The sequence below is a fragment of the Trichechus manatus genome, unplaced genomic scaffold (assembly GCF_000243295.1).
Source record: "Trichechus manatus latirostris isolate Lorelei unplaced genomic scaffold, TriManLat1.0 scaffold00128, whole genome shotgun sequence".
Taxonomy (NCBI): domain Eukaryota; kingdom Metazoa; phylum Chordata; class Mammalia; order Sirenia; family Trichechidae; genus Trichechus; species Trichechus manatus.
Genome location: NW_004444064.1, coordinates 8,401,658 through 8,412,054, shown reverse-complemented (window position 1 = coordinate 8,412,054; position 10,397 = coordinate 8,401,658). Strand labels below are relative to the sequence as shown.

At 48.5% G+C, this 10,397-nt stretch overlaps 1 protein-coding gene across 1 annotated transcript in view; it reads right to left on the bottom strand.

Annotated features, from left to right (window-relative positions):
- Positions 1-9,372: 9,372 nt before the first annotated feature.
- The window catches only part of TMPRSS2 (transmembrane serine protease 2), a 42,683-nt gene continuing 41,658 nt past the window's right edge, over positions 9,373-10,397 (bottom strand). Inside the window, exons 11-12 of the mRNA XM_023739122.1 lie at positions 10,124-10,276; positions 9,373-9,442 (exon numbers count right to left, since the gene is read on the bottom strand). Coding sequence (XP_023594890.1) covers positions 9,431-9,442; positions 10,124-10,276 — 165 coding nt within the window. The 3' untranslated portion in view covers positions 9,373-9,430. The remainder of the gene's footprint in view (positions 9,443-10,123; positions 10,277-10,397) is intronic.

Sequence of the window (10,397 nt, the reverse complement as noted above, 5' to 3'; positions counted from 1 at the left end):
CTGCCAAGCTCAGCTTGTCAGTGACTTCCTGCTGGCCCCGGCACCTCACAATCATGTAGCCCTTCTTGAGGTGGTAGGTGAGGTTCCACGCCACGTTCAGGATAGCTTTTTCCGTTACCTTGTTCACTAGATCTGGTTTGGTCAGGATCCCTGTGAGATGGGTGGAGAAGGGCAGTGCATTGTCAGTTCTCCTCTTTCTTCCAAATGCATCTGGAACCTGCTGGGTTTTGAGGGCTTCTCTGTCCAGGACACCCAGGCCTCCTGCAGCCTCAATTCCCCAGTGCCTGGCAGCCCTTCGTTTATTCCGTTGTCACTTGTCTTATGTGCATTTTATTTGTCACTCACTCACTCCTCTTCTCTCACTGTTCGCCCACTGTATAATTTATGTAGCAAATGTCTCTTCGGTGTCTGCTGTGTGCCAAGATGTAGGGCATCATCCTCAAAACAGACTGGGTCCATCCTCTGCGTTCTTGAGAACAACTTGTTTGTCACTGTCTCTCTCTCATTGCCTTCAAGTCAATTCTGACTCATAGCAACCCTATAGTACAGAGTGCAACCACCCCATAGGGTTTCCAAGGAGTGGCTGGTGGATTGGAACTGCTGACCTTTTGGTTAGCAGCTGAGCTGTTAACCACTGCGCCACCACGGCTCTGTAGCTCTAAGGAGGTCTATACTACCCTGTTACAGATTGAATTGTGTCCCCTGAAAATATGTGTTGAATCCTAACCCCTGTACAAATATGACCCTGTTTGGAAGTAGGGCTTTTCTTTTCTTACATCCTATCAGAGTAGGATGGGCCTTAGACCTAATCCCTTCTGAGTTACACAAAGAGCAGAATAGGCTCAGAGACACACAAGAGGAGACAAATATCATGTCAGAAACCGTGCAGAAGCAAAGGAACGCCAAGGATTGCTGGCAGCTACTAGAGGCTGAAATACACAAGGAAGGAGCTTCCTCTAGAGCCTTGCGATGGTAACACAGTGGTAAAGCACTGGACTGCTAACCAAGAGGTCTGTGGTTCGAACCTACCTGTGGCTCTGAGGGAGAAAAGACCTGGCGATCTGCTCCTGTAAATGAATCAGAATCAACTCGATGGCATACAATAACAGCCTCCTAAACTGTGAGAAAACAAGCTTCTTTTCTTTAAAACCACCCCCTTATGGTACTTCTGTTACATCAGCACCAGGGACCTAGGACACCTCGTTTCTAATGTGTCTGGTCACAGACTCACTCGCTCCCCCTCTGATATTCTCCTCTCAGCCTCTCCTGCCCCACACCTTTTCACTTGCACTGGATGGAAAGCTTTGAATTCTGAGCCTGTATTTTTGTTTATGTTCTTTGAGTATAAAATTGCTGCTGTATTTTTTTGTTTATTTGTTTATGCTGGAGACCTCAGTGTAACCTTCTGCTGTTTTTCCTGGTTTTTAATTTGTGGCTGAGCCTGAATGTCTGATCTACCGTTTCCTAAAACTTCCCAGGCCCCTCACTTAAGCAGTTGTCTCTCTTTCTCTCTCTCTGTGTTTTAATCTTCCTGTTACCAAAAGTTGTCAAGTAAAAGCACATCTTCTCCTCACTAAAAGGTTTGTATGAGCACATCTCTTCAGGTTACCAACAGCCAAGACGTGTGTGACTCTACCTTTGAACCTCCCACTGGGAAAGGAAGGACCTTCCACTGGGCAGGAAGAAAGGTGGCAGAGAAAGTCGTCGTTTGCCTGGAACCAGTGGTCGGTCATGAAAGCTGAGGTTGTTGTCCGTTATTTGAAGAAAAGGTAGTGACAGACAGTGAAACCTGTGAGAGCCGAAACTCAGCAGGACTGCCTTGTTTTTCCAGGTCTTGCAAGTTTTCCACCATTGACAGGGTACAGTCTTACCACTTTTCTATTAGTGGAAGATACTTGCGTTTTCCTTCTCTGACAGGTTTCTGTCTTACACAGGTTCCGGATTTTGCAGGTTTTACTATAACAAAACTTGGGGTTGCAATGACAACTCACCCTCGCTGGAGAGAGAGAGCCTTCTCATACTCGTATTCATACTGACACTCACAGACACATTCATACTCTCAAATTGAGAGTAACTCAGTTTGAAATAGAGGATTCAAGTCAACAAAGACACATGCCTTGGTCTACACAACCAGCGCAGAAACATCTTCTACTGTTCAGCTGAGTACTGAGCTACAGAGAAGGGCACTGTCAGCAATTTTTAGATGCTTTCATGTTTTCCTCTTTTTAAATTAATTTGCTCATGGACTTAACAAACACTTAGTAAGCACCCACTCTGGGTGTTGGGGAGGTGGCCATGAATGAGTCAGCCACATCTCCGTTCTCATGATCAACCCTCCCTCCAGTGGGAAGAAGCCAGGTAAACCGACCTAGTAATACACAAGAGACAAAGGCAAATATCTGATATTGATAAGTGCTATGCAGAGAATTAAAATGAGGTGACATGCTAGCCAATGACGGTGGGCCAGGGATGGATGGTGCAACTGTAGGTTGGTGGACAGAGAGGGCCTCCCTGAGAAGGCAGCACTAGGGCTGAGAGCTGAACGAGAGATTGGAGGCATCTGGGTGGGGATGGGGAAGAGCATTCCAGGCCCTCGGGTGGGAGTGAGCTGGCATGCTGAGCCCTGTTGGAGAGTAGTGGGCTAGGGAAACAGTGATGGGAACTGTGGTCACAGAGGGGGGCGGGGCCAGGTCACTTAGGTCTTCATGCTCCAGGAAATAACATGAGATGGGATCATTCAAGAGGGTCAACAGTGGCATGACAGAAAGGCCAGTGGAGAGTGCACTGTAGTGGGCAATAGTGGATGCCAGCAGACCAGCAGGAGGACGTCCAGGCAAGGGATGATGGTGCCTTGATCTAGGTGGTGGCTTTGGGATAGTTTTGAAGACAGAGTCATCTGGACTTCAGGTGACTTAGACATGGAGGCAAGGGGAAGGAGAAAGAAGCTCTTGGCTTTGGCTTTGGAACTGGGCAGGTGTATGTAGTGTTGGAAATGAGATGGTGGAGACTTGGAGAGGAGGAGAAATGGGGATGGGGTGGGAAATCAAGGGTTCTATTTTGGTCACATCAAATTTGAAATCCTCAATAGACATCCAACGGGAGGAGTCAAGTCTAAGGAAAGGTCAGGCTTACAAACATAGATTTGGGGGTCACTAGCAAATAGATGGCGAAGTGCTTAAGAGCTCAGGTTGCTAACCAAAGGGTCGGCGGTTCGAATCTACCAGCCACTCCTTGGAAACCCTATGAGGCAGTTCTACTCTGTACTAGAGGCTTGCTATGAGTTGGAATCGACTTCATGGTACACAACAGTATATAGATGGAGCCCGGGTGAGGCAGTGGTTAAAAGCCCGGCTGCTAACCAAAAGGTCAGCAGTTCAAATCCACCAACCATTCCTTGGAAACCCTATGGGGCAGTTCTACTCTGTCCTACAGGGTTACTATGAATTGGAATCAACTCAGCAGCAGTGGTTTTTAGCATATAGATGAAATTTAAAACCACGGGTAAATAAGATCACTTAGGAAGCATGTATTGATAAAGTAGAGAGCACAGAATCAAGTTCTGGGTTTCTGATACTTAGGAGGTCAGAGAATTGAAGAAGCAAGCAGACAAGCAGACTAAGAACTTGACTTCCCACTGGTCAGCGAGGGGGAAGGAGAGCTGACAGAGAATGTGACCCAGAAATCAGCAGGCTGTGATATTACAGAAGCAAATAAAGGAGGAAGGGTTTCAACAAGGAGGGAGTGGTCATCTGTGTTGAAGGTTGCTAAGAGGCTGAGAAGGACGAGGGCAGAGACTTGACTATATGCTTATCAAAGTGGAGGACGCTGTTGACCTTGACATTAGCAGCTCGATGGAGTTGGTTGAGTAGACAATGTGCATTTAGCAATGTTCTAATGGGAAAGCAGCTTAAGGGAGTGTCTGCACATGTGTTTACTCACTGTTCTTTTTGAAACTTGATATTATAGAAACTAAAAAAACCTAAAACTCACTGCTATAGATTCTGGCTCATAGCGACCCTATAGGACAGGGTAGAACTGGCCTGCAGGGTTTCTCAGACTGTAATCTTTATGCAAGCAGACTGCCACACCTTTCTCCTGTGAGCGGCTGGTGGGTTTGAACCACCAACCTTTCAGTTAGAAGCTGAGCGCTTAAACCACTGTACCACCAGGGCTTCAAGTTTGTTCTGTTTTCACCCCTTGGAAGCACTGTATGGATACTCATTCAATTTACTTTTTAAACCTAGCACACTTTTTTCTAGTTCTATACTTTAAGAGAGCTCGGTTGCTAACCAGAAGTTCTCCAGTTTGAATCCACCAGCTGCTCCTTGGAAACCCTATGGGGCAGTTCTACCCTGTCCTATAGGGTTGCTGTAAGTTGGAATTGACTTGATGGCAATGGGTTTGTTTGTTTTTTTAGACTTGACTTAGAATGCATAGAAATTTGGCATTTATATTCTAAAACTGCTTTGTACTATACTGAGGACTATAGTACTTGGCTGAATTCATAATAACTTTTTGTTTATATTGTGATTGTTAGTTGCTGTTGAGTTGATTCTGACTCATAGTGACCCCATGTGTGTCAGAGTAAAACTGTGCTCCACAGGGTTTTCAAGACTGTGACCTTTTGGAAGCAGATCGCCAGGCCTTTCTTCCGAGTTGCCTGTAGGTGGGTTTGAACTGCTAACAATTTTGGCTAGTAGTTGAGTGCTCAGCCACTTGCGCCACCCGGGGACTGTTATCATCATAATAATAGCTAATATTTATTTTGGTTATCTGAGTTTGTGGCTAATGAGAGCACCAGAAAACTGACTACTGAATAACACGTGTTACTACATTTCTGTAGAGATATTAGTATTCAAATAGATTTATCTACTGGGAAGATAATGTCACCTCCTTTGACCATCAATAAGACATCCTAACAACTTATGATTGTGAGAGGAGAAAGAATTTGGACTTAGGTTGATTGGTGACTCACAGCTTGAGTTTTCTCTCTGGTTCCACGTGTTCGAGGTGTCGGTAAAAGTCGACAGCTAACGGGGCATAGACGTAGTCTGGCGTATGGTAAAACCTGAGAGTTGAGGTGTGGAGAACCTGTTATGGGTTGAGCTGTATCTCCCAAATTTTATGTTGAAGCCCTAACCCCTGTACCTGTGAACATGACCTTGTTGGATATAGGGTCTTTGAAGATGTTATTGGTTAACATGAGATCATACCGGGGGTATGATGGGTCCCAGTCCCATCTATGTCCTCTAACAGAGAAAAGACTCAGAGAGACAGAGGAAGGATGCATCCACAAGCTAAGGAATGCCAAGGAATGCCTGGGGCTACTGGAAGCTGGGAGAGACAAGAAAAGATCTTTCCCTGGAGCCTTCGGAGACAACGTGGCCCTGCTAAAACTCTGGATTCATTCTTCTAGCCTCCAAACTGTGAGACACTCCATTTCTGTGGTTTAAAGCCACTCACTTTGTGATCCTTTGTTAAAGCAGCATTAGGAGACTAATACAATACAGCCCCTAACATTTTATTTCTGTGCTTCCTGGAAAACCAGACACTTGTTGGAAAGCAATGGAAAATCCATGAAGATGTTATCAATTCACATGAGGTCATACTGGAGTACACTGGCTCCTAATCCAAGGGATGTCCTCATAAACAAGGAGACGAGACACAGAAAGAGTCACGGAGGGAAATCGGCCATGTGAGCTGGAGGCAGAGACTGGAGGGATGCACCAGCAAGTCAAGGACACCAAGGATGGCCAGCAGTCACCAGCAGCCAGGAGAGAAGCGTGAATAGACTTTCCTTTAGAGCCCTCAGAAGGAATTAACAAGGCCAACACCTTGATTTTGGACTTCTAGCCTCCAGACCTGTGCAATGATACATTTCTGTGCTTATAAGCCACCCAGCTTGCGGGACTTTGTTACGGCAGCTCTAGGAAACTAATGCAGGGGGTGAGAGGGTGAAGAACCTCCAAATTCTGACCACCACCGAAATCTGACCGTGTACAAAGATGACCCATGTGTGCATATGTGCACACGGAGCCCACAGCTGCTTCTCCAGGGAACAAGCACAGGAAGTGGGGCATCACTATATTTGGAGGCCTTCTAAATAGATCGCCAGGGCTTTCTTCTGAGGTGTCTTTGGGTGGACTCGAACCTTCAGCCTTTCGGTTAGCAGCCGAATGCACCACCCAGAGCCTCCTTTACGTTACTTTAGAAGTAACATAAGCCTCAGAACTTGTCTTGAAACACTGGGTGCACCAGGAATGTGGGCCATGGACCAGGCCACGTCACCTTAACACACCATCACCCTCTCTCAGTCCAAAGCAGCAAGGTCTGTGGTGTGGGATGGAAGATCAACGCCAGCCAGGGTGCGTGCGGCTCCTAAGAGTCAGGTTCCGGGTGGGGGTAAGGGGGTCTCCTTGGGGTGAAGGCAAAGGCTGTGGAATCAATCGGGAAGTCTCAGGAGAACGAGAGACAGAGCTGGGAACAGACAGAACCCCAAGGAAGGCAGGACTGCCCCCCTGGACATCTTGGCAAGAGGCAGGTCAGGGGATCATGTGCCGCAACGCTGGGACCACCCGCTTACCCAGCTGCAAGAAGTGACAAAGGGGTCATCACAAATCACAGATCTCACACTTTTATTAACATGTGTTTCCTCTGAGGGAAATGGCAATTTAGTGATAGAATTCTCACCTTCTGTGTAGGAGACTCAGCTTCAATTCCCAGCCAATGCACCTCATACGCAGCCACCACCTCCCTGTCTGTGGAGGCTTGTGTGTTGCTATAATGCAGCTTGCAGCTGGGCTTCCAGGCTAAGACAGACTAAGAAGAAAGGCCTGGTGATCTACTTGTGAAAACCAGCCAATGAAAACCCCGTGGATCACAACAGTCCTGTCTACAACCAATCATTAGGACGGTGCAGGGCCAGGCAGCGTTTCTTCTTTCCTTTGTGCCTGGGGTCACCATGAGTTAAACACCTACTCACAGCAGCTAACGTGCATCCTCTTTACTCGAATTAGCATTTTTGGTTAATTTACATGAAGCAAATCAATCTGTCTCTAATAAAATTTTAAACAGAAAAATATCAATATTTCCTTAGCCTCTTAGCTTCCTGGCTGGGTCTTTTCACTGAAATCAGCATCACCCAAAAGAAAAATCACCTCCCAAGGTAGTTCTAATATGGAATATGGAGCTGAAAACAATGTCAAGTGCTTTGCTCAGCTGGACATTTGGATATATTTAAGGATATTACTGTCTAACACAAAAATGTGTGCTTTTTTTTTTTTTAGTAACTACGACTTTTTTTTGGGTAATTTTTATACATTTTGGCATAAAGGACCCAGTCACCTGTCATGGATTGAGGACCTGCTGGATTAGGGGGTGCAAAGAATAAGAAAAGATCTCTGTTCTCAAGCCCGGGGAAAGCTCGCCACTTCCTCCTCTCCCACCCAGTCACGGTTCCAGGGCAACGGGATTGGGATGATTGAAGGAGGCAGCTCTGAAACCATTGAGCTAGCAGGGACTTCAGGAGACAGCTTTAGGGGGTGGGATCTGGGCTTGGTTTGGCTGGATCTGAGGGAGAAAAGCCTGGGTCTGGGTCTGAAGCAAAGCGAGGTGGGAGTGAGGGAGATGACCTTTCAAGGGTCATCCTCGGGGCATCCCTGGGAGCAGATGGGACCAAACAGAGAGTAGATCTACCCAGCCCCCACCCCCATCCATGTGCTCTCTGACCTGCACCCCACCCTTGCCTCTGCCGCACAGCGACCACCCCAACATCACTCCCGTACAAGGAAATGCAGGATGGTGAATGAATCACTCGCCATGGTGAACATCAGCGATTCCATAAATATTTGGGAAAAAAATCGTATAATTTATTAGCAGGATATTTCACAATTGAAATTTACAGTTTAAAAAAGATACAAAACAGAAGACAAACAGCGGGTCACATAAATAAAAGGAAGCACTGGAGAAGACACGTTTCCACCACAACAACGCGTTTTCACACCTGGGGTGGGGAGCGGGCACCCTGCAGGGCAGCGTGTCTGCTAATTCTTGCCCGAGCCTCAAAGCTTATGTGCATGACGCTGTCGTGACCTTCCATTTCAATGGGAAGTCCTAGCGGTAGAACCATTCACTTCATTCTTGAAAACCAGTGCCCTTGGAAAGGAGGTGGGACCATGGAAAGTAGTCCTCAGGTAAGAGCACTGACATTTCAGACTTGGCAATGAACAAGGGACAGTTCCCTGCAGTGGAAATGAAGGGGTTGGAGAGGGCCTGGGAGTCCCGAACACATCCTTCTCATCTTTGTCACAAACACAGGTGACTTTCTTCAGCACATTCATTTGCTAACATGGCGTTAGAAGTCAGGCATTGTGAAGAAGTACCTCAAATACACTCCTGCTTTGCAAAGACAAGAACAGTTTCAAAGAGCTGAGCGTAGGTGAACTGCTTGTGGGCGTCAAAAGGCAAAGATTCCGTCTGAGCACTGAGGTAGCCACATGTAGGAACGCTGCATGCAAACAGTGCATCTGGAATGGGGCGTCCCTGATTGCCCAGGTGCCCTCAATCGTCCACGTGGTTAACAGGAGGGTCAGCCTGGCACCCAATGGTCCCCATTCTGAGGACCCAGGGAGCATGCGCCATCTGGAAGGAGGCTGGGAGGGAGAGGGGCGGGGAGTAAGGCTGTCTCCACCCACGGAGCCCCCTACACTACACGCAGGGGTCGTGGGCCAGTGGTTGGTCAGGAACTCGGAGTGGGGGAGGTCTGGGGTGAACGTGTTTTGCCATCAGTTCCCTGCTCCAAGGGCTCCGTCCACACTCCGCCCACACAAGAAGAAGAAAAAGGTCATTGACGCCCTTATAGGTGATCATCACACCATTGCCCATGAAGGCTGGTCCCTTAGCTCCAGCCACCGTCTGGGGCTGCTCAGAAGGCGTTGAAAATGACCAGCAAACGCCTGGCGTGAGGGAGGCATGGGGCTTCCCGGGGCGGGGGCGGGGGGCTTCCTGGGCCTGCAGTTCCCGCATCTCTCTCCAGGGGGCGCATTTCCTGTTCTGCCTCAAGCCGTCCAGCAGCTGAGAGGTCCCCATCTCCCAGTTCTCCCCAAAATAGGCTTCGTGGTGGGCTCAGCAGGAAGACCCCAGCAGGGCACCCCCAGCCCTCCCCGCGCTGGCTCCACGGGCCTTGATGTGTCTGACCCCAGGGGCCCACGCCCAGCCGGGCCAGCCACCCCTCTGGACAGGTGTCAGGGGCCCCACACCATGTGGGGGAGAGCGGGCCCCAGAGGAGCATCTGTGGAAAGCGCCCAGTCAGCCAAGTTCACTGTTTAATAAAAATGAAAGGACCTTCCAATCACCAATAACAACACACAAAGCGCCGGGAATTAAAAACAGCCTTCCAGCTTCCTGTGCAGTGGTTTCACGGACATAGGGATTAGCTATTGGCCTGTTCAAAAAGGAAAAAGAAACTGATGTTATTTTCTTAAATCACGAAAAGGGTAGAATTATTTTTTTTCTGAGATTGACCCGAGGCATTTATAAGCTAAATAAGTCTGAGAGGCAGAGGTCACAGAGAAGCCCCAGGGTCTACCCCCACCTCACGACCACCTTTCCTTGTTCTCAAGTCTGGGTACCAGAGACCTCCAGCGGCACCCCACCGGGAACACTGGGAGCTGCCTCATTCGTTGCCACGGAAAAGGAAGAGGCAGGGTAAGGACTCAATGGTTGCTTTGCTTCACTCTCCACTCTGCCTATCATCCAAACCTTGATTCGATGATGTCTGGGAGGGTAACTGGGTAAGCGGGACCAGAACCAAGGGTAGTAAGAAGAGCGCTAAGGAGACCCGGGTACAGTCCTGTTGGCTCTGGGCCTTGGAGAGCTGAGCTCTGATTTCTTCATCAAGCACCACAGGCTGGCACGCCAACAGCACTGGCTTTCAGTGATGGGGCGTTAATGGAGAGGGGGAAACCGTGCTAACTGCAGACATGAGGCCATAAAAACCAAGACAGCATCCTGTCAGAGGTAGTCAGCAGTCAGCTTCCTGGCAGCATGACCACCCTCAGATCATCTGGGCTTTGGCACAACCAGTCAGGGAGAACTCAGTGAGGAGCGGCTTGTGGGAAATTACCCTCATTTGTTGGTAAATCCAGTCTGTGAATACTGTCACATTTCCGTACACGCCTGGCCTGTTTGCCTGGGCACATCCAGATCCCCAGCTCGTGTCTCCAATCAACCACCAGACACTGTTCTTCAAAGTGACCAGAGGGCCCCCACTGTCACCCTGGAGGGACACATGACAGAGAGCAGAGAATCAAGTCATAACCTCCACGTACCACTGAGCACGGAGGGTGCTGTGGGAAGTGTGAGTGGTGTGTGTCAGGGTGGGTTCTGAGGGCACTGAG